The following is a 25237-nucleotide window of genomic DNA, read 5'->3' as shown; positions in this document are numbered from 1 at the left end:
CCTCACATGTAATTACCTTATTATACACTACAATCCAATGACCTTATTATCAGGTTCAGCATACCTCAACTCTAATCTGCACACTACAGACTCAGATACACAACCAAGACTGTCAGCTGGTAATTTGAGCCCAAATTGCTTTCTATGCATCCACCTGCAGCCCACAATAAATAACAGGTGCATCTAATTTAGCTGTTTAGCTTCATCAGGGCTACTTTTTTTTGCAGCGTGTTTCCCTGCTATCCTTATTTACCACATGTTGATTTGCAACGTGGAACGCTTTTGAGTTGTATAAACTGAACTGGTTTCAGATAAAATAAAAGGAGCACATCTAATACACAACAGTAGGCAAGAGGTCTGCAGGTATTATAACGAGACTAGAGTTTCTCTACAGTAAAAATGCTACAAGGCACTCAGCATTAGCTTTCTCTACAAAACCTCTCCTTTACCACAAACTACAGCAAAAACAGCCACAATGTACTCCCTCTGCTTATTCACTTTTCAGTGGATAAGACAGTGACTGTAACTACTGTCTGCTACAAGAAGTAAGGACTGCCCCAGACCTATTAGTATGCCATAGCTACCACAAACCTACAGTTAGCTAACACAGCATGCTTTCTTCCACAGATCCGTGCCTCTGAGATGTTACCTCTCACCAGTACGTTACTACACAAAGACCCACAACGCCATCTCAGGGGGACCTACGCTGTGTCTTTTTTCTTCCTGGTGCTGCTGTGCCACTTATTTTTTTTTTTCCCAACGAGGGAAGGAAAAAGAGATAAACGTGTTTCCTGCTATCAGCCTTTCAGACTAATTATTTCATATTAAGTCATCTTTCTGACAATCAAGGTCTTCCCAAAATCTTACTCACAATTTCCAGCTCCAGTCTTGACAGACGATCCTGATCATGCCCGTAACAGCCCAAGCCCCACCCCCACGGGGTGATGAGGTGCCAGGTGAGGGGAAGGAGAAACCCTCCACCAGACCCCATTGCTGCTTCACTGGAAAAACTGTGATTTAAAAGAAAAATAAAGCAATTTAATCACTGCACTGTATACAACTTGAGTAATAAATAATAAGTAACATATTGAACAATATTAGTATATTAATATACAAATCATATGCTAATATTGTATTATATGTAATAGTATAGTTCATATAGGTTGCTCCAAAAGTAATGCTTCTTATTTATTTCCATGGAAACTACTATAGATACAAAGAGCAAAATAACTTTATTTGATAGAGCAAATCATCAGCTACAGAACACTATTTCTCAACAGAGGCCCAACATTAGCTATGCATTTTCACCAGTGATGAACAAGAGCCTGCATGATGCACTTGTAACAATCTACACTAGGGGAGGTGATCCACAGCTGATGTCACCACTGCTGAAACGCACCACCTCATTGTGCTCACAGACACTGTTTGGTCTCCATCAACACTCTGCAAGTATCAATGAATGTCAGTGGATGCAAGTTTTTCTCCATGGAGAAATTCAGTGATAGACCTTTGCTCCATACACACTTCCATAGTGGATGCCATTTTCTCAGATTGCTCCTTTGTTGTCATCTGTCACACTGCAACAACATACAACAGAATATTGGTGGGAAGGTTCAACCTCCACTCTCATACCACCACCTTCTCCCTCTGACATCATGGACCAACATAATAAAACAGGATGCGTAACTTTCAGAGCAGCCCTCTATAGTACTATACTATATCTAATATACAGTATAAACAGCAATAATAAAAAGTCCTGGCCAAGGCAGGAGCAGAACACTAATACAGGCAGCACCAGGAAAAAACAGTCTGAAGTGCTTCAACATTCCTCAGGAGCAACTGTTTTCTAGACAGGTTCAGCAGAAGTGTTACAGGCTCAGCTTTGCTGTGTTATATCAACATTGCAAGCACTGAAAAATCAAGACAATTTTACATACTTTTACAGTAAATCCCATTCACAAATTTTAGGATAAAAAAGCCTCACCTTTCCATCCCAAAGAAAAGTCCAACCCAAAGCAGAAAAAAGCAGCAAGTAACTGGGAAGGCCTGGGCTGCAGTATAATGCAGGAAAGACCACTACTTTTGGAAGAATCTCACAAAAAATCCCCCAAAACAATTGAGATTGTCTGGTAAGGCAGTCTATGTACAGCTGAGTACCCTGGTCCTATTCTGAGACTAAAATGATGGTACTTTTCCACTCTACCATCAATCTGCTACAATTCACTATATAAGGTGCTGTAGTTCAACCCTCCCCTTTTATTTCTCTAGCAGAAAAACCAAAAAGAAGATAACACTGATGTTATCTTGAGGTTGGGGAAAAGGCTGACAGTCAGGAGAACCATTATTAGATACAGCATGTGCAGTGATCCTGTGATCCTGTCACAGTAAAATCATGTTAAAGGTTTGATGTATGCAGATAAACCTGGAAATAAAATAATGAGAAGAAATTTGCTCTAATATGCATGTGAACTGCAATGCTACCAGATAATGAAGAATAACGACTTACAGCAATTTTTTTCCAGCATAGCCAGTGCTGAGTTTTCCTATATAGGTCCAAGTATCTCACAGCTTGTGATCTTTCAAGAATTCATGAGGGAGCAAAATGGACTAAGGGGCCCTTTCAAGAACAGTAAAAAAAACTTCAGTGTCCTTTTCTATTTTCTTTGAATGCTACCTAGGAGACTATTAGAAAATAATGAAACTGCCTGTGCTGTCCAATAATTTATAGAGATATATTAACATTGTACATTTGAACGTTTTCTTTTCGACATACATCACTGAAAGTATGGAATAATGGGTAACAATTTCTCTCCAGAGACAGTTGCAAAGGTAATCTATGACAGAACCAATCCCGAATTCTCAGACACTTAATAAAGAAACAGAAACAAGTTTTCTTTTCACATTGTTGGTATCATCTTACACTATTTCTGTATTCACATGTTTTTGTGTGTCTTTTGAAAAAAAGTAATTCTAAATTCTTCTTAGCATACACATTAAATATTTACATACAGGCCTAGAATGCCTTGTACAATTTTAATAGTATACCTTCCTATTTCAAAAAACAGTAACAAAAAATCAACCCAAATCCTAGCTCATATATAAAGTAAAATACTAAACACTGTCTAAACTGTCATTTCTTCCCAAAGTAAAGGATGTTTATGCTCTTGCCTAGGAGAAGATAAACATAGCGGCATACCACTCCATATTTGTAAATGTTAACTCCTCTGCAAGGTAGTAACCAGCTTCTGTATGCATGAGCCATCTGTTTCTTCACTGCTCAAAAAGCCATAATATGACATACAGATATGCTTAAATTGAAATAACAAAGATCTATGGCCCCACCACAGAAAAAAAATATGTGCAATCTCACTCTTTATTCTACACATTGTTCTGACTCCAAGAAACTTCAGAACAGCCTTCAGAAATGCTTCCTAGGTGCTAGTCTAGTGGCCTGCTAGAATACCAGGGATAATTCTATAGGTCCATGGGAATACGTCACCCTCAAGTCCAGTATATATGAGAACGTGCTCTTCTAGAGTCAATGGAGATTGACTTTGCTGCTCTAAGCGTGGTAGATCTATGCTACTTCTAAAAAAAAATTCCAAGAAAATGCTCAGATGACTTTATTTCTCATAACAGATTGGATAACATCTTAAACCATCAAATGCCCTTATAAGTGTATAAGTCATAATAAAGTACATCTGCAAGCATTCTGGTTAATATAATGTACTGTTTGCCAAATATGTACTTTAAAACTAGTAGTCAACTGTATGGCATACTTTGAGTGGTGTTGAAGCTGTCTAGGCTTTGTTATACAAAGACTATGATAAGCTATAGCATGCTGCCAGTGGAAAAAAAGAGTGAAACAGGAAAAGACAAACAGTGTAGATTCTTGAATGAGTACTTAATGGGAGAGGTCATACCATAACAGGAGTCTTAATCTTTAATAAATCAGGGAACTTATTCAGATGACTAAACATAGATTTAGGATCTTCAGCCATTCAGATTTTTATAATTTGGCAACTAAACCTTTAGTTGAGCATCTAAAGTGTCCAATACACCAGGAATTTGTAAACCTGCAGCTTTAACAGCAAGCAGATATTGACATTCTGCCCAGAGTAGCCTGAAGTTATATACTCTTCTTTTGAAATCTTGGCTTAGCAGTCGTCTGTTCTGGGAGAAGCTAATGAGATTTTTTGCCTTTCTGCTAGATGCTAATCAACTGACTGTTGTCCCTAACTTCTGTCTCTCTCTCTCTCTCTTTTTTTTTTTTTTACACAGTTAAGCTGGGGACATATTTGCTGCTGTTTTCAAATGAACACTAAATGTGCAATATGGAATTTTGTTTTTGACTCATAGGTTCGCAACAAAAGCAAAGCAGCTAAGGCTGGCCTGTGTGAGGGGGATGAGGTGGTGTCTATCAATGGCAAACCCTGTGGAGACTTAACCTACGCTGAAGTTATCGTTCTGATGGAAAGCTTGACTGACGTCCTGCAGATGCTTATCAAGAGGTACAGGAATGCTCAGAATGCTTTGGTGCAATTCTGTTCAGCGTACCACATAGAAAATGTTAGTGTTGAATGCAATTATTTTGCAGATATACACTGTGAGCTTCTGATAATCCTACTGTTTGTGTCTTCAATTATGTTTGTCTGAACTGTCCACTACCATATTTGCACATTGCAGAGTTTTGATTTCAATTATTCTTTCCACTCCTTTGAAGTACTGAAGTGCTGTTATTCCCCACAGATAGGGAAGTGAGAAACACAATAAACAAAGGCTGTATAGATGGAGAAAGTGTGTTAGACAGATATGCCTTCATGGTGACATGGCAAATGGTCTTCTTGGGTAGAAAATGTGTAGCAGTCAGAACAGAGAGAGGGCCTGGAAATCATGGGTTATATTTTTGTAGACGTTATCACTCCACTAAATGAGGCAGGGCAAGTCCCTTACATCTTTCTGGGTCAGATTCTCCACTTATAAAAGTGAAAGTGAAGTTCATTTTTCTTCAAAAATGCTAAGAGCTTTTTAGAATAGAGAACTTTCATGTAGATTTACAAGGAAGCCAGGAGACTGCACATCAGTGCATCTGCAAGGTCAGTCCTATAATGATCATCAACTTAATACATACTATCTTGTGTTCAGAACCATTGACAGTGAACACATACTCACCAAACTGCGTATTCAGACAAGATGAAGTCAGAATTGCCTTCAGTGTGGTTAAGAAGAGGAAGAAAAGACCTGAGACTTTTCCCTTCCTTGTAGGGAATTATGGCTGCCTCCTGAATTACTGTGGTCCTTTGTATCTGCTCTCACAAATGTAGGAGCAGGAGGACAGACAGGGCCAGGATTCCTCACAACAGCTAACAGAGTCACTGGAAAGGCTGAAAAGACTGCTGCAAAAAAACTTGCCTATTATTACCAAGGAAGTCTGAAAAAGCAAGTGACATTTCTCTATGTTTTCTGCAACTTGAGCAAGGGAAAATTCCAAAGTGTCTAGTAGTTCGAAGTCACTATCTGCCTTCAAAACAAAATGCTCTGAAAGAATATTCATTTTACTCATAACAGACATTTTGCATGGCATGCCTGTGCATCTTGTTTAGGGCTAAGCATTGTATCAATGTGATGAGATCAGGGGAACAATGACAGCTGAGCATTATAGCTTATTTTCTACACGTTATGTATCTCTTATTTCTGGTTCAGTAGCATATCATTTGAGTGTTCCTCGTGTGGTAACTACATTCCTGTTCTTAATTAATAAGATGACAACAATAAAAGTTCTAAAAGTGATATTTGTGGTTAACCAGCTGCCTTCTCTGCAGCCATACAAATACCTCCATATGCTTTGACTCCTGGCTGTTGCTGCTCTTTAAGTGACATTTCAATTGGTCTGTAGGTCCCATTATGCTCCAGCTCAAAGTGGCAGCATATCTATTCGCTCAATTGTTTCTTCTTGAATGTATGGTAAACAGCAAGACATTTCCTGAAAATCAGAGCCGAGCCAAAGTGTTAAGGACCAGTGTTTCATGGAATGAAACTCTGTGCCTCTTAGAAATTTTAAGAAAATTGCAGTTGCTCAACAGTGCTCTGAAATGTTCTAATAGAATTCACTATGAGAATCTGAATTACTTCTCACCAGTTCATCTCCCAGCTCCCAGCACTTTGTGTCAGTATCTTTTCTGGTGGGGAACGTTAAACTGAAACCCTTCTCCTCCTTTGCAACCTCTTTTGTGAATAATATCCACCTCAGTATTACCACCAGAAGGATTTTTTAGTAAGTGCCTTAGCACACTCAGAGCAACGCGAATCATTTTTTTCACAAAGAGCCATTTGTCAGCCATCTCAAAAAAAGGCCAGAAATCATAAGAAAGGAATAATGTCTAATTAAAGTGGCTTTCCAACAGTGATTTCTGCATCTGAGCTTCTCTTGCTGGTAGAAGAGCCACCTCTTCTTGGATCAAGGCAACATGGTGACCAAAGATCAGGATAAGGCTGAGGTACTTAATGCCTTCTTTGCCTCAGTCTTTAATAGTAAGACCAGTTACTCCCTGAGCGCACAGCCCCTTGCACTGGGAATTAGAGATGAGAAACAGAATAGGCCCTGAATGATTTGTGATTAGATGGTTCTGGACCTGCTCTGAAAGCTGGACACTTACAAGTCCATAGGACCAGATGGACTGCATCCTAGAATGCTGAGGGAGTTAGCAGATGTGGTTGCCAAGTCACTTTCCATTATCCTTTAACAGTTCTGGCTAATCAGGGATGTCCCTGTAGATTGGAGACTGGCAAATGTGATACCCATCTTCATATAGGGCCGGAAAGATGATCCCGGTAGCTACAGACCTATCAGTCTCACCTTGGTGCCAGGGAAGGTTATGGAATGGATAATGTTTGGAGCCATCATAGTTGAAGGTCAATCAAGGAAACAGGCTCAGTCAGCATGGGTTTATGAATGGTAGATCCTGTTTGACAAACCTGATTTTGTTCTATGACAAAGTGATCAGCTTAGTGGGTAAAGGTAAGTCTGTCAATGTGTCTATCTGGACTTCAGTAAAGCCTTTAACACTGTACCCCACTACATCCCTGTGGAGAAGCTGGTTGCCCATGGTTTGGATGGGCATACACTCTGCTGGGTGAAACACTGGCTGGATGGCTGGGCCCAAATAAACTCTTTGTTAAAACCAGTTGGCAGCCAGTCATGAGTGGTGTCTCCCAGGGCTTGGTTCTGGGACCACTCCTATTCAGCTTCTTTATTAGTGATCTTCACGAGGGGATCGAATGCACTCTCACTAAGTTTGCAGACGACATCAAGCTGGGAGGGAGTGCTGAACTGCCAGAAAAAGCCACTACAGAGGGACCTGGATAGACTGGATCAAAGGGCCAAGGTAAACTGTATGAGTTTCAACAGGGCCAAGTGTTGGGTCCTGCATTTTGGTCACAACAACCCCAGGCAACCATACAGGCTTGGGAAGGAGTGGCTGGAAAGCTGCATGATGGCAAGGGACCTTGGTGGACAGTTGGCTGAATATGAGCCAGCAGTGTATCCAGGTGGCCAAGACCAATGGCATCCTGGCTTGTATCAGGAATGGTGTGGTGAGCAGGACTAGGGAAGTCACCCTGCCTCTGTACTCAGCACTGGTGAGGCCTCACCTCAAGTACTGTGTTCAGAGTTTTGGACACCTCACCACAGAAAGGACATCGAGGTGCTAGAGCAGGTCCAAAGAACGGCAACAAGGCTTGAGTAGGGCTTGGAGAATATGCCCTATGAGGAGCAACGAGGAAACTGGGGCTGTTCAGTTTGGGAAAAGGGAGGCTGAGGGGAGACCTTATTGTTCTCTTCCAAAGGTGCTTACAGTGAGCAGGGTTGGTCTCTTCTCACTGGTGATAGGATGAGGGAAATGGCCTCAAGTTGCACCAGGGTAAGTTTAGGTTGGGTATCAGAAAACACTTCTCTACAGAAAGGGTTGTTAAGCACTGGAATAGGCTCCCCAGGGAGGTGGTTGAGTCACCATCCTGGATGTGTTTTAAAACCGTCTGGATGTGGTGCTCAGAGACATGATTTAGCAGAGGGTTGTTAGAGTTAGGGTAGTATGGTCAGGTTGTGGTTGGACCCGATGATCTTTAAGGTCTTTTCTAACCTGAGCAATTCTATGATTCTATGACCCTACGATTTCTTCTTGGAAAGCTTCTGACTATTCCTGAACTACATGCATAAAAGATCAGATTTTCAAAAGTTGTCATCATTGACCTAACTCTGTTCTTACTGAACTCACTGGAAGAAAAAATAGCTTTTAAATCAGGTTTTAAGATGCTACTTGGGCTTTGATGTCTAGAAGTTTTTCTAATCTGTAAGCTACAGTTACTGACCAGCAGTGCCCAGAAAATCTTTGGTTTGCAGGACAAATGCCCTCCAGATGCCATGTTGGGAAGCATCTTGCTGACCTTCCCCAACAAATGCTGAGCAGATGTATCTGGGAAACGCTGAGAGTGGTGCCAGCAATGCTACCCTGCCCTTTTCACATCAGCAACTCCTGAGCTTCAGCTGAGTCTAGAAAGAAAATTTTCTAAGGGGAAGCAGGGAGTGTGCTCAATGCATACCTAAATGGAATACACCATGTAGGGAGTAAAACATGACTCTGAGAGAAATCATGCTGTGCTGACTCTATATGTTTTGCTTCCTTCCTGGAATTATAAAAGGAGTATTGTTCCTACAATGAGCTGGAAAGACATGAAACAAAGGTAGTAATTCGTCCAGATAAAATCATAAATGACAATTAAGAGATCAGACCAAGTACTCTGCCTCTTGACACATGGACACACATTTATGCCTATATAGAGTAGAAGTATATCCATAAGTAGCAAGGGCCTTTTAAGGTGGAAATCTTTTCCTCTCACACAATCATTCAGCTACCAATAAAGGCTAACACTTAGCTGACCCATCCCCCAGTCTTATATCCTACATGGAAATGTTTATGGATTTCTGTAATTTATCTGTACTTAAAAGCAGTGCAATTGATCATCCAAATAACTTAATATGATTGAATCCAGCAACACTCACCAAGGAGCTCCCTAAATCAAAATCTGTCTGACCTTTACGTAGCTCCATATGTGGTGTAATGGATGTTACACATTTTGTGCTATTTGAGGCAGATCAAGACTTCTACAAACAGTATGCCACATGGCCAGAAATGCAAGTGTTACTGAAGTTTCTTCTATATACTGACAGATTTATTTCTTCTATCTCTTCTTCCAGCTTTTCTTTGTAGAGTGGTTCCAAAGTTTCAAAATACTTGGGGCTTGCTTTTGATTTCAGAAATCACTGTAATACTTGATCTAAGTATTTTACTGAGGATACCTATCTCTCATTTGAAACCACTCCTCTCATTTGAAAATGTGCTTTGCTACCTTCTAGTCAACAGAAATCCTTAATAGCATGCAGCAATCTTGTTATGCAGAAAAAGGCTTCTCCTTGAATTAATAAGTAGTCATTATGGCCCAGAGTATTGAAAGAGGAAGCTGGGAATCCTAAACTCAGTAAAACAGTCAAGTCCAGAGGAACAAATAGTTCAGGAGAGTTACTCTGAAGTATGTTGCAGGCTTCGTGAAGACACGGTAACATTTGACAATCAGGAATACTTTTTCCCTTTAACTAGAAAATGTTGCATGGCTTCACTAACTTTTCTTGTTGGACCACCAAAATAGGGCCAGAATGTTTTAATTGTTCCACTGTATATTTGGATTATGATCCTCACAGGAATTCTCTGAATGTGTATTTTAAGTATCCGTTCCCTCCCCCTCCATCCCCCGCTTTCTCTGTCTCTCCTTCTTATTATCCAGTAGTTTATTCCTTAGAGAGTAAACTATTTGAAACAGCAACTATGTGTGAGTATGGTGCCTAAAACAGCTGGGGTAGTAGCCACAGTGCCAAAAATTAGGCACTGTTCTGGCGTTATGCAAAGTTAATTTTCTCATGCACATGTGAAATATGAAGAAGCATTGTCCTAGAAGTCTCAGTAGAATCATTATAACAGAAATGTGTCTGAGAAAACATATCAATTTCCCTCTTACTGAACTGTTAACTTGAAGAATTTTGAAATATTCATAGATGTTTTGAGACTTCTATATTCTGGGAAAATTCTTCTCCTTAAATGGTCCTGCTAGGAAGTACAATTAACAGAGGGGGGAAAATACTATACAGAAATTGTTTTTCTTTGCAATTGTGTTTACAATTACTGTACTTACAGCAACTTAATATCTTGAATTACTTGTTTATGTATGTGCAGATCCTCCAGTGGAATAAATGAAACTTTGAGTGCTGAAAGAGAAAACGGAAAGCATGATAACATAAAAAATGAGGACTACAGGGAGAGCACTACACTGCAGATTAATACAGCCAAAGAGGTACCCCATGGAGACTTATGCATCACAGAGATATACAGTGAGACTCACCAGGGAGCAGGAGAAAGCAACATACACTTTTCTGAAATGAAACAAGAGACCACACAAAGTCACAGAATTACTCCTAAAGCGATAGGCACCTCCAAAGCACTTGTGACTGATGAACCTGCTTTCAGAGGGAAGATAGAAGAAAGAAGGCCAGGCAATATGGTTGAGCTGCAGTTATCCCTCTCAAATGATGGTCACAAGAACACCAACGCTCCTGCTGTGACTCTCTTAGGGGCAGAAAAATGCACCCCTTCAGGAAAAGGACACAGTGTACAAGAAGACGGGACCAACCCTGTAATTGCAATTCCCCTGAGTGTGAAAGAGGGCAACATCCAGTGGTCAAGCAAAGTAGTCCAGTTTTCTAGTAGCAAAGAGGTCAAGATGGTCCAAAGTGCAGCTCCATCTATCCCCAGGGTGGAGGTGATCCTAGACTGTTCAGACAGAGAAAAAGAAGCACCCAAGTCTCTAGCTGAAAGGGGGTGTGTTGATTCTCAAGTGGAAGGAGGGCAGTCAGAAGCACCTCCTTCTCTCCCCTCCTTTGCAATCTCATCAGAAGGCACAGAGCAGGGAGAGGACAACCAGCACTCGGAAAGGGATCACAGACCTCTCAAGCACAGGGCAAGGCACGCAAGTAAGTACGTCCCATCTAATCATTTGCATTGCCTGAGGATATACTTTGTAACTTGAAACATCATCTCAGAATTTAGATTACATTAGAAAAAGTAGTTAGAGCTTTCATCTGCAGTTTTCTAACTTTCTCCCTCTGTCTTCTAAACAATTCTTGCTTTATGTAATTTTTCACGGTAATGCAATGCTCCTGGTAATGAGCCAAGAGTAAAGCCATGCCTTAACTGTGCTGAATAACTTTGTATAGTAGACTTCTACTCTGAAATCACTTAATGACTTTGTCCAACTAAAAATACTTTTATTTCCAGAAAGGGCTGAATTCTGCTGGCTTTCTCATACACACTAAGAGGCAATCTGTGGAATAGTAACAAAGAAAAAAACACACAAACAAACAAACAACCAGGTTGCTTGCACATGTCTAAACGAATCCTATGGATTTCTGTTTACAGCAAAAATTTTGTGCTATCATTTGCATCATCTAAAATCAAAGTCGTGGTATTGCTCTTAAAAGTTGATAATAAAAAAGGCTATTAGTAAAGCTTGATGTTGCCTGCAGACGAGATTTTGACAGACACTAGCATGTGTATAACTGTTACATGATCCTTTCAGCTTTGTCAGTCTTCTTTAGACTGTGAAGTGAACTTACTATTTCTTCTGACTCCCATACCCAGAGGTCAACTACAAAATCCATACAAGTAGTTTACATGAAAGCAAATTTGAAACTGAATCCAGTGTCAGTTTATTGAGTATAGATATGTAAAGTTAATTTATTATTTTATTAATTTGATACCTTTTTATTAATGGGTTGTTTTTTCCCCAACAATGTTAAGAATCCTGACCAGGGATTTAGTAACAGTATGGCAAAGCTGCTTGAATGTGTGCAATGATATACTGTAGCAACAAACTATTTCATATGTAGTGTTGGAATTAGTCTGCTAACCCTTTGCTAATTCCACTGTAAGCATATTTTTAGCATGATAACCATTTGTATCTTATTTGCAAGTGGATTAAGCAGTTACTTATGGCTAAGTGTCTGCTTCCAATTCACATATTTTAACATTTAAAATAGAGTGTATAAGAAGAGTGCACATACTTTACATTTTGGCTGAGAAGTTAGAACCATCTGTGGGACTGTGCCCATATATCTTAGTGAACTGTATTGCCCTTCTAATAAGGCAAGTATATAGAACAAACTACATATTACATGACAGTCTTCTTTCAAGTAAGATGTATAATTTGCCTTTTTCCCATCCCAACTATGACAGTCTTAATTCTTTTTAACCTACTGGCACACCATTATTTTTAGGAACTGATGTAATCTAGCAAAATATTTGCTTTTATTATTATTTTTAAAATGTGATTTACACATTAGAACTGTCACATTGCTAAGCACAGAGGAACAGTCCGCATGCAGCAAATACCGTGCATAAGACTTTTTTTTTTGTCAAATTAAAAGTTACAATGCAGCATTTGTGTCTAAACTACAAAAGAGTATTTATTACAGGCGCTTTATTTCCTTAACATGAATTTTACCTGTAAAATAGTAATTAGATTATATTTATCTGATTAATATTTCTTCTGGAAGCTTCTAAATCTATTGATTAAGTAACTGCAGATGAGTTAGGAAAAGATACACTAGCAAAATGAAAAGTTTCAATTTTTGCTTTCCACAATACCACGGGTTCCTGTTGAATTCCCCTCCTAGAAAAACACTCCCTACTGCTTATGCAAAAGCGGATTATTTGAAAGCATGGAACTTAAATGCTGAAGGGTGACCATATCTGTTTGCAGAGTCACTCTAAAGGTACAGGCCATAATTTCAAAACTGTCTCCAGTAAACAATGTAAGCATTTGACTTGTCAAAGGACTGAGCCAAGGATTTGGTGATTTGAACCTCTCAAAATAAAATACTACAAATTGCTGGTAAAGGCACTGCGCTCTTTTTGCTCTTACGGTTGTGAGAACCATCGGTCTAGTCATGCTGTCATCTGGCATAATGGCAAAACTCCAAGTGTCTTTAATAGGAGAAGTATCAGGCTTCATCCTCTGACATAGCTAAAAGAATCATTAATAGAAAACACATCACAGTGCTTTCTTTAACAAGTTTGCTTTATTTGTGCTAGCAGAAGATAATGATTAACTGGTTTATTTTCACAAATCAGAGGCACACCTTTTCTTTTTGAAAATAACTGGAAGGGAGCCATTGATATAGGCAGAATTAGCTTTTTATTTTAAAATCTAGCTTTTTAAAAGAGATGAGTTAGTGAGGCGGTCATGCGGATGTACAGTGCATCTATCAGCTTTATAGCTGCAGATACTTTTGTTCCCCACAACTTGATGAAAACCAATAATTTATGCTTTAAGAAATATATATTATTTTGGCAGGAGCCTCCTCCATTCAGTTCTTAAATGTGTATTCATTCCTGCCACATGTTAAAACTAAATGTTCTGAAGATGTTATATCCTATACAATTTGGGATTATGTTTGCACTCCCACTGTCTTTGAGGGAGCTGAAAATTAATAATTTCTTTGTATATTTCCAGGGATATATACTTGCTTTTAAATAGCTAATACATATAAATATACTTATTTTTATCAACTACATAGATTCTATAATGCTTCTATAAACTCTTAAATAGTAGAAGCTGCTACCACTGTCAGACACAGTCACAGTCCTGGCTGGTGGGAATCTCCTGTAAGCCTAGCAACTGTGGTCAAACACTTGCTACATACCAGATCATAGAAATTGAGTAAATGAGAAAATACTGCCTACTTACTGCTGCTGAGATGACTGCTCGGAATGAAAATTGAGGAAATGAGAAGACACGCCTATTGTTCCTGTTGAAGTAAAGAAAGTGATGTAGCCTTTGAGCTTGTCTGGGTGTGGCCCTAAGAAAGGAATGCTGGATATGGAATTTATACCACAGTTGTCACCGTGGGCAAAGCTTATGCATTACAACCCCTCCATGCACAAGAAAAGAAATGTTTTAATATGAGGGGGAGAGGCAGTATACAAACTCCACTACAGACAGATGCATAAGCACTTGCTAATAAACCCCGTGTATTTTTGTGGGCTGCGTGCAATTAAATGTGCATGTTGATTCTTTCCACAGGACTCCGGCGAAGTGAAAGCCTGTCAGAGAAGCAGGTCAAAGAAGCCAAATCTAAATGTAAAAGTATTGCATTGCTGCTGACGGCAGCTCCCAATCCCAATTCCAAGGGGGTGTTGATGTTCAAGAAGCGTCGGCAAAGAGCGAGGAAATATACTTTAGTCAGCTACGGGACTGGGGAGCTGGAACGTGACGAAGACGAGGGTGAAGAAGGTGAAGTTGAAGAGGGGGACAAAGAAAATACTTTTGAAGTGAGTTTGCTTGCAACAAGTGAGTCAGAAATAGATGAAGATTTCTTCTCTGACATTGACAACGACAAGAAGATTGTGACATTTGATTGGGACAGTGGTCTACTTGAGGTTGAAAAGAAGACGAAAAGTGGAGACGAGATGCAGACGCTTCCAGAGACAACAGGTAAAGGGGCCCTCATGTTTGCCAGGAGACGGCAGAGGATGGATCAGATTACAGCTGAGCAAGAGGAGATGAAGGCACGCACAGTGCATGCAGAGGAACAAAGGGAAGTCACCGTGTCAGAGAACTTCCAGAAAGTAAGCTCTTCAGCCTATCAAACAAAAGAGGAAGAAATGTTAAGACAGCAACCCTGCATAAGCAAAAGCTATGCAGATGTGAGCCAGAATGATGGTAAAATCGTACAACAAAATGGGTTTGGCTTAGCACCAGACACAAGCCTCTCTTTTCAGTCTTCTGAAGCTCAAAAAGCAGCATCTTTGAACAGAACAGCTAAACCCTTCCCTTTTGGGGTTCAAAACCGAGCAGCTGCACCATTTTCACCCACGAGAAATGTCACTAGTCCTCTTTCAGATTTACCAGCACCACCTCCCTACTGCTCTATCAGCCCACCACCAGAGGCTTTATACAGACCTCTATCAGCTCCCGCAGCAAGCAAAGCTGCGCCAATTCTGTGGTCACACACAGAGCCAACTGAACGCATAGCATCCAGAGATGAGAGGATTGCAGTGCCAGCCAAAAGAACTGGGATACTGCAAGAGGCAAAGAGAAGGAGCACATCAAAGCCTATGTTCTCTTTCAAAGAAGCACCCAAAGTAAGTCCGAATCCTGCCCTGTTGTCCCTTGTACACAATGCAGAAGGCAAAAAAGGTTCTGGAGCTGGTTTTGAGTCAGGACCCGAAGAAGACTACCTCAGTTTGGGAGCAGAAGCTTGCAATTTCATGCAGAGTCAAGCGTCTAAGCAAAAGGCCCCTCCTCCTATTGCTCCAAAGCCTTCACTCAAGGTCTCTCCTGCTGCTGGTACCCCAGTTTCACCGGTTTGGTCACCAGCTGGGGCTTCTAACAAGGCTCCCTCTTTCCCAGCTCCAGCCTCACCACAGGCAGCATACCCTGCACCACTCAAATCCCCACAGTATCCTCATTCTCCCTCTGCCAATCCTCCAAATACTCTCAACCTATCTGGTCCTTTCAAAGGACCTCAGGCAACCCTAGCGAGTCCAAATCACCCAGCCAAGACACCAACCACACCGAGTGCTGGAGAAACAAAACCCTTTGAGATGCCACCAGAGATGAGGGGAAAAGGAGCACAATTATTTGCCAGAAGACACTCTCGAATGGAGAAGTATGTGGTTGATTCAGAGACTGTGCAAGCACACATGGCACGAGCCTCATCTCCAACTCCATCTTTACCAGCTTCTTGGAAATATTCATCTAATGTCCGAGCACCTCCACCTGTTGCTTATAATCCCATACACAGTCCATCTTATCCTCCTGCTGCTACTAAGCCTTTCCCTAAGTCCACTGCTGCTACTAAAAATACCAAAAGAAAACCTAAGAAAGGTCTCAATGCTTTGGATATTATGAAACATCAACCTTATCAACTTGACGCATCATTATTTACTTTTCAACCTCCTAGTAATAAGGAAAGCCTAGCTATGAAGCAGATACCAAAGTTGCCCACTTCAAAGCAAGCTACATCCTTACGACTGCCTGGTTCTGCATCTCCTACAAACGTCCGGGCATCTTCAGTGTATTCTGTGCCAGCCTACAGTTCGCAACCATCGTTCCAATCAAATGCCTCCACCCCAGTAAATGAACCATATACACCGACAGGCTATTCTGCGTTTTCTAAGCCAGAATCCACTACATCCTCTTTGTTTACTGCTCCGAGGCCAAAATTTTCAGCAAAGAAAGCTGGCGTCATCGCACAGGTGTGGAAGCCATCTGTTATTGAAGAGTAAACATTATAGCTAAAACTTAGTGTCCACCTTGCTTGCAATGCATTATTGTTTGCAGTAGTAGCTGGGCACACAAAGAGTGTCAAGAGTATTCCTTAGCTTACATAATATCTTCAGATGCATCACCTCAAATCTGGGTCCAAAATACTTGAACTTTTTTAAGGAATCAAAATAGATACAAATTTTAGCATATTTATGCACATTATCAGATGCTTTATACACATAAAATCCTGCAATAAATAGACACCATTGTGTTAAGTAAGCAGGACACTAGGTTTTTGCTTTAAGTTGATTACAACAGAAACAACAGTAAGCAGTACTCCTGGTTTATCAAACTAATAGAGACGAGCTTTATTTCTATTCCACACCCCAATTATGTCCAAATGACCTAGGGATTTGAGGGCTTTTTTTTTTTTTTTTAAGTGCCTTATTAAATGCTATTATTAACAACATGTATTACTAACATACATAGTCTAAAATAGGTGAAGTATTAGACTCTGACTGATCACTAGCAGAATACAGCAGGATATACCTTTGGGTATGCACGGAGCCCCGACAACTTCAGTCAGAATCTGTCTTGGCTCAAAGGTCCTTCCATAGGAATCTGATCAATCAGTCAGGGGCTTAGTTTGCAAGTTATGTGGATCAGCTGTGATCCAAAATCATGAATTGCCTCTGTGATTTCACAGAGAACATGCTATAAGAGATGCAAGAGCATTCTGCAGAAGATGAATTTAAAGTAGATGGAATGACAGCTGGGAAAAGTTGTTAAAGATTTCCCATTTTGGGGAAATTTGACACCCTAAGTGCAGACATTTGGACAAAAGTTTGCCTGGAATCCAATAAGTAACATAAAAACTACGAAATCAAAAATATTGATTTAGAGAGGTGAGATGGGTTTTTGGGTTTTGCAGCTGCAATGTAATGCAATAGTTTCTTGTGAAATCGTAGCGACTGAGAAATGAAGGGATATGTATAATTGAGAGTCTTGCAACCAGAGTAGTGTATGCCTCAAAAATCAGCATTTAACATTAAATCATAAATATTACCTTGTCTTCCTATCAGTCTCACACACATTTTCTTTGGGCTTTACAGTGCTTTTTCCCCACTCTGAATCTTTTTACTTTGGTCTTACACTTTCACCTTCTACTCGTATTGCGTATAAGGATTGAAATACTGCTACAGTAGAAAATTCTTAAGAGTCCGTGGTCTTGAAACCTACTGCATGATACTGCAAAAAAATACACAGTCTTGCTGTGTATAGCCAGGGGCTATATTTGAACAGTTTAGCATGCTGTTCTGTAAGGAGACTTGTTTACATCTATATAGCTGTCTGAAAAGAAATGTTGTTTCGCATAGCTCAGGTTATCAAAATTCATCCCAAGTGCAACACAAAAGATTAAAATTTGATATGTGAATAAAGGTGGCAGAATCTGTTGGTATATTTACTTAAGCTACCATCCAGCCAGCTACAGACACAAATGATGATTTTTATATTGTAATGGTGCATACACTTGTATTAGAATTATCTATTTAGATGAAGATGTTCCCCAGTATGAACAAAATCACCTACGTTCAGTCTCATTATGGTAACTGAAACTACAATAAAGTTTGAAAAGAATAATTTCATTGTAAATATAGAAGGCAGACTGGAATCAAGTCAATAGAAATTACTCCTTTTAATTTTGGACCTTCAAAATTCCACTCCCACTTCTGGATTGGAATACTAACTGCATTAAAAGAAAATGACCAAGTGATCCACCTCCCTCTTAGAATTCAGAACAGTGATGGAAAATCTTAAGAAAAACAGTTTGGAAAACTTAACTAAGAATTACACTGCATTTTCCAAGAAATACAGTAGCAATATTTTAATCCTCTGGAGATCTCCCTTCTATTTTCCACTGCTATTATCTGTATTATTCTTCCATCATTAAACTTGACCTTTTCTTCTCTGCCTGCTTGGGTTTCTTTTCTTTTTTTTTTTTTTTTTTCCCTTTATTCCTCTTATATATATATAGACAGACAGTATTTTAGAGGAAATCTATTTTTTAGCAATTCTGTTTCTATGCAATTCTTGCCCTTTCCCCACATCCCCTTCTTCTTCCCTCTTCCCTTCTTTTCCCCTCCTTCCCTCCCTTCCCATTCATTTTCTCAGTCTCCTCCTTTCCTTCTGTCCCACCTCCCTTGGAATGAAGATACACTGTCAAAGGTAACAGAAGTGCTACTGAAGAGCTACACAGAAATCTAACTCCTTTCAGACAACCTTATGTTGCCTTATATATTTTTACTTAGCCTGCTCCTTTAAATTCTAACTTTAAATTATAACCACACTTCTGTACTTGTTCACCACACAACAGTTTCCCTAATGAGGAGATTTTTAGCAGTTTTGTACATTCACCACAATTTTGAGGTTGATGAACACGTCTACTAACGAGATACAGAATCTTACACAGAATGGTGACCTGGTCACATCAAGCTCAGGTCAATAACTTATGGAGGTCTTCACCATCTCCAGAGCATCCTGTGTGAGATATGTGAAATTTAGTTACTAGCGTAGTATATGCCTGCATGTCACTTTCCAAGTAAGAAATAATAAGCAGTATTATTCTAATTATAAGCATGTGAAAAATGGTAGAGCTGAGATACAGTCTCATCCAAAGAAAATCAGCTCTCCAGAAAGACAAAAGACAAGTTAATGGAAATTAGAGGAGAGCTGTGAATAAAACAAAGCTCTTCAGTTTCCTAAAACATCTGTCTAGAACTGAATTTACCTGAAGGACAGCAGTGTGTAGTTATCAGCTTGTAAAATATATATGTATCCCTTTCATTTTCAGCAGAAACCAAAATTTCAGTTAGTTCATCATGTGCAAATTATTTATAGTTTACAGCTATATGCTAGAAGTCAGCTTCTGTAGTAGCTATATAAAATACAGCAATTAACCTGTCATCTCTCTACTTTGGCCAGAAAGGAAATTAATATATGCTAAATATTTGGCTATTGATTAGATTTGGATTTTTTGCTGTTATTCAAACACGGGTATTTCATATGGCCAGTAGCAATGACAGAAGAACTTTTTAAAGCATCAGTATGTTAAAAGCAACAGCCACAGTGACAATAGTGCTCTTAACTCAGTTAATCTTTTGAAAATCCTAATCAAATACTGAGTCTGAATTCAATTTTATACACATACACTATTCTACATGCATAGTGCTTGGATCCAGCTTGGCTTCAAGGCTTTTATCAATCAGGTAAGTCTGTAAAACTCACTAATATTTCAGAAGACTGTCCTACTTAAATTAACAGTTTTACACAAAGTGTAATCTCTCAAGATGCAGATTATATTTAGAGGAACGCTGAGCTGTTCATTGCCATGAGTACAAATTGAGAGCTAAAGATAACATCAAGCAGAGCTGAAAGGGGAAGAAAATGAACTGTTTGCAGAGTGAAGTGGAGACATCTGAAATTTCTTCATAAAAGAGAAAGGAATTTTTGCTTTTTTTTTTCCACCAAAAAAATCTATTAGAATTTTCTTAATATAATATGATAATTTTCCAAGATGCAGTGGTTGTGCTTCATATATGAGCACATTTATCAGCAAATTTTAGGCCATTCCAAATAACAATACTTCTAATACACTCACATTAAAAGATCTATTTAAGTTCTTTTAATTATAGTCCATACAAGAGGTATTATAACATATCAGTTTGGATTTCATGTTTTGAGATAGTCTTTCCTTGAAAACAGCCATTTTAATGAAGGGTTTACATTCTTCCAGTTTTTGAGTTCAGCTCCAGACCTCTTTATAAAACCTGAACTTAACAGTTTTGTTTTGGAGATGAGTGGCTTTCAGACAAGAAGTTAAATTTTTGTTGCAAAAGTAAACAAAATGTAGTTACTGAAAATAGAACTGTCAAGCTTCTCCTCCCTTTTCTAGGGGAACTCCTCTTAAGTTCCTGATCAGCAAAAGATAACATACTATGAAACAAAAAGAAAGACAGCCAAAGTTGGTTTTTTGTGGTTTTTTTTTTTTTTCCTCCTGTAGGGACATTTACAGAGTAAACAATACCATCTTTTACAAGTAGATCTTAAACTTTTGCTTTCTGCTCTCTTATGGAAGAAGTCATTTAGTCAGTGTCCTAAGATGTGACAACCATCCAGTGACAAGCTGCCTTGTATCAAAAGCTCCTGGCCTATGAACTGGGACTTTATAAAACACTCCTATTAATACCTGTAGTAGGAAATGCCCATTTCTCTTCTATACGTGCAGACAATTCACTACAAGATCAAGCCATTGCCATTACAGTATCAGCCACCAAAAAGTTTCCATTCATTTTTGTCTGAAGTCCTATTGCACTGACCCAAAATACACCTGCTTTTATTCAAAAATAAAATTCCTGAGACATTCAAGAGTCAAGACACAAAGCCAGCCCTAAAACTGTTGTGAGCCATTTTGCTGTCACCATAGCAATCATGCAGCAATAAGGGTTTTTTTTTTTTCCTTTTTGGCAGAGTACTATTAGTATTCACTCAAAAATGAATGTTCAGAATTCAGTGTTTGTATCTGAAGAAATACTAAGAGGCTAAGGCATCTCCAGACTACAGCAATTAGGAAGAGAAGGGCTGGTACGTGCTTCATATTGGTAAGTTACTGATAAGTGACAGAGCAGCGATTTTAAAAGAAAAGAAAATCTAGAACTGGAGATGTATGGTAAGGAGGAAACTCCAGAACAAAAGCAGAGGTTCAGTTATGTCAGAGTTTCAAGATATACTGAAGGTATATGAGAAGAAAATAAATAAAAAGGGCTTAAGTCTGCATTGAGATGGCTGACTATTTCCAGCCTTCTGTTGAAATTTTCTAGGTTCTTCTTGGATGACAGAGCGCTCATCAGTCACCAGGCATGTTTTTTTCCTCTATTTAGAAATAGAGATTGTGAAAGAATGGAAATGAAGCGAACCCAGCAAAAAAGAGAACAGTGAGCTTTTTATAAAAACAGACCCTATCAATAGAGTATTGCACCGAGAGGCAACATATGTATAAACATATTATCCTAGATAGCTCCTATACACAACAGTCTTCAAAAATGCTAAAGTGAACTTCGATAAAAGATAGTGAAGTGCCCTTCAGCACTGAGAAGCAACTATAAAGAGAATTTATCATAAGATGATTTGGAGGAGCAATGTTTACCAAGTATAAAAGACAACACACCAGCAAGCGACCAGCTTTACCACGTGTCCTGCTGCTCCAGCCTCTCCACAGGGAATTGTGCATCATGAGGTAGGGAAATACCAGTGAAACAGCAGCAATCTTTGGATCTAACAATTTGCAAAATCTTTCTCCTCTCTCTTTCCAGGATCCTCATCCAGATTTCCTAGCTTGCAGAATGCAAAGTGATTGGTTATAAAAAGATCCACTTTTCCAGTATTATCTTTTCAAAATATAACAATACAACTTTGTCTGAAGTTACATGTCCAGGATTCCACTGATCGTTTTGTGAGTTCAGCATGGCAAGTGCAAACCTTAATTACACAGCTTGGCAAAATGTTATTTTAAAATGAATCTGCTCAGTATGAACAAGAAATGTTATACAAAGAAGAAAATTGATGACAAGATATTAAAAAAAAAAACACAACTGTGGATTCAGAATCTTTGAACTTACTGCTGATAGAAACGTTTCTTGGAAAAATATGTGAGCCTGGTTTTTACTTGGTGCCACCTTCACAAGTTCATAGTACCCATGACAAGAACTGTACTTGATCATAAACATCACTTCTGAGTGTAATTACAGTTAGGAGGAGCTGGAATCATTCAAGATTCCATTGTTTGACAAGTGCTTTTTTAGGCTAGAGCCTTACTCCAGGAAAAACTTTAGGATTTTTATCAAATGATTAAAAAGTAATCCTGAAGCTCAAGGAAATTCAAGGAAATACTGTATTGGAAGGTTCTCTACAGAAACAGATTTGAGCTCTTGTTTTACAAGCTAAGGCTAACCACATAATGATATTTCCATGGTTTAAATGTTGGCATCCTTGAGTAAGACAGGCAAGGACTTTTATATAAGATGTTAATCCATTCTCCTGTTACTCTATAGTTTTCAGAGGAAAAAATCTATTCTTGCTTGCAACGATCTTGACAAACAGTTTTTAATTTCAATACACGTGAATCAAACCATCACAAAGTTATGCGGTGGTACTTTATAACAGGAACTGTACGCTCCCTTAAGCTGAGGAAGCGGCTCTGAGAAAAATAACTTACTGAACCACGCTCACAGATGGACTAAACAGATGAAAGCTTTGTGAGCAGGTTATTCAGTATATCAGGACAAAGTGTTTTCAAACCAGAATCCTTGATTCTATCATATGGTTTGAGACTGACATCTTGAAAAGGTAATTTCAGATAATTGAAAGATACATTGCTGCAAAAGTAACACATCACCTGCCATTGTTTTTCTCAGAATTTCCAACTAGTTTAGGGCAGACAATGGTACTGCTCACCTAATGAACAGCCCTTCTCTAATTTGTATTGACCTTGTTCTGTGCATAGCACCATTCCTTATATAACACATGCTCTTCAAAGTGTGCTCTTCATACTGAATGACTTATTTCCACAAAGCTTTTTTTGTTAATATTTAGTTGATTCAGAAGCTGTAATTTACTTTTCCTACAGTACTTTTCACTATTGTACACATGAGTAAATGAAGATGGAGGCATTGATATTAGGATACTCCTTAGCACTAGCTTCCTAGTTCAAGACTTAGCATCAAGGCCAACAGAATGTGAACCTGTCACTGTGCAAAAGCACAGTTCTCCTTAACAGTCTGTGAATGGTCACAGATTACAGTTCTCCAGGTGGAACTCCAGAAAAGGGAATCTTCAATGGCCAGCCAGTGAAAGTGTCTTTCACACAATATATTGCTTAGTTATATTATCATACAATTTGCTAAAAGAAATGCTGAAACTGCACTGGATGGGGCAGTGGTGCTAAAATTTAATAAAAATATGTATGCTCTGGGCAATTACATTTACATTTCGTAGCTTTTGAACACTTACCTTCCATATTTAATTCCATTGCTTCAAGGTAACTTTGTGTGTTTAAGATCTAAAGTTTTTTTTTCTAAAAACAAACCAAACTTCAAAATACTATCATACAGATCACTGTTACCAGCAGGGTCCTCCAGCATGGCTTGGACCACCAACTGTCATCATGCTACTTAACTAACTGGCAACAACTGCTTGTTGACACCTGGCTGTGAATCTGCACCAGGAGGATGGCACAGTTTCCAATGGGGCTCTTAAGTTTCTTCTGGTATCAGTGAGATCAAGGAAAGGCACACTCCATCCCTCTGGGGAAGAAATTTCTCTGGAGTTCTGAAGGAAAGTACACAGCAGTAAACACAGGTTCTTTTCCCCCCGTGTACCTTCGTGGCCCCATTTCATCATTCTATTTTTTCTTGGCCTGGCCGCCTCCTCATAGCCTAATTGCAAACTAAGCAGGTCAGTTTTCTATTTCTTAAGTTTCTCATCAAAGCCTATGAGACTAGGTATTGATGGTCAAGTTTCATCACTCTCCAAGCCAATCTGAATACAGTTTTTCCTTCTGCATCAAGTATTACTATCTTTTAGTTTTGTTTTGGGCAAACTTTCCTCAGTCCTTCACTTGCTGGTTTCTTCCACTCTGCTGAAATTACTCTTGCCCCAGTATATTCAGTTCAGATATTTTCCCTTTCAAAGATGCTTTGGCACAATAGGAGGTCTTCAGCTATATCAAGAGGCAGGTGTGATGTGCTGCACACCTCAGTCCTGAACAGTGACTGTGCAGAGTCTTGTATTCAGACCCAGTGTTGTGAAGACACAGGTGTGCATCATATGTCTACACAAAGAACTTTTTGTGAATGAAAACACAGCTGCACAGCAAGTGCCAGAGCTATGATACACCTCAGTGACTTCTCCAGCCTGTGGAGATATACATAGTATGCAGGTCTAACAGGTAGAGCAGGACACTGCAGGAACTGGGAAACAGATAAGGTGTTCCTATTGAGCCTCACATTCTTGATGAACCTGTGTTACCTAAAGTTACTGGACCTCTTGACCTGGACATAAACAGACAAGTATTAGATCTATGAGACACTCCTGATTCAAAGATCAGTCTCAAAGCAGTTCTAAAGCATAAAGCAGTACTACTTTTAAAGGAAAAAGAGTCTAGAAATTTTTGGCATCTGTATGCTTTTTTTTTCCTCCTATTTTCACTGTTTGAAGTGGTTGAGCCATACGGGTTCACTTGGTTAAAATGCAATTCAGGGGGCTGAATCATTTGAGATGAAATAATTAAGAAAAATAACCACAAGACAGAGGATTTTGGTTTGAAAGATTTGATAAGGAAATCATATGGATCTGGATAAGTTATCTTTTCACTTGGAAATGTTCAGAAAAAAGCAATGCCACCATCTCGAAGAAGTACAATAAGTTCAGTATTTACTTGATTTCATTTTAGAAAAAATATCAGTAACCTTCCTTAATATTAAACACTTGTCATCCATACAAAATAGAAATGTCAGAAACTGAGACCAACTTTGCACTTGTTTTCAAACTTCTATCCAAAAGGAAGCAAGGCTTTGTGCTCTAAGACCTTGGAAATTGTATAATATTTAAGTCCAGAAGATGGCAGCAAATGTTCTTCCTTAAGGGAAATAAACTGTCCATTCCAAGACCCAAGGACCAAAATGCTGCATTCCAATTTTATTAGTTTCATTTTGCCTGCTACAAGTTATTTCCGACATTTTTAATTTTATTCCCTTTATAAAAAAAATGAAAGTTATAGTTATATTGTAAAGTAGCCACTCACAGCAAA

The 25237-nt window shown here is 39.0% G+C and overlaps 1 protein-coding gene across 3 annotated transcripts in view; it reads left to right on the top strand.

Moving 5' to 3' along the window:
* The window catches only part of SYNPO2 (synaptopodin 2), an 89042-nt gene that overhangs the window by 53625 nt on the left and 10180 nt on the right, over positions 1-25237 (top strand). Inside the window, exons 2-5 of one of the 3 annotated variants that reach the window (XM_090139195.1) lie at positions 4360-4511; positions 10284-11077; positions 14188-16364; positions 21744-23916. In XM_090139195.1, the coding sequence (XP_089995321.1) occupies positions 4360-4511; positions 10284-11077; positions 14188-16364; positions 21744-21794 (3174 nt within the window). In that variant the 3' untranslated portion in view covers positions 21795-23916. Of the gene's footprint in view, positions 1-4359; positions 4512-10283; positions 11082-14187; positions 16365-21743; positions 23917-25237 lie in introns of those variants that run through there. The other 2 variants (XM_031596903.2, XM_090139196.1) reach the window with 2 other exon arrangements.

This window comes from Phasianus colchicus, chromosome 4 (genome assembly GCF_987193195.1).
Source record: "Phasianus colchicus chromosome 4, bPhaCol1.hap1.1, whole genome shotgun sequence".
Lineage (NCBI taxonomy): Eukaryota > Metazoa > Chordata > Aves > Galliformes > Phasianidae > Phasianus > Phasianus colchicus.
The sequence above is the reverse complement of the archived record's forward strand: the minus strand, read 5'-3'. Positions and strand labels throughout refer to the sequence as shown.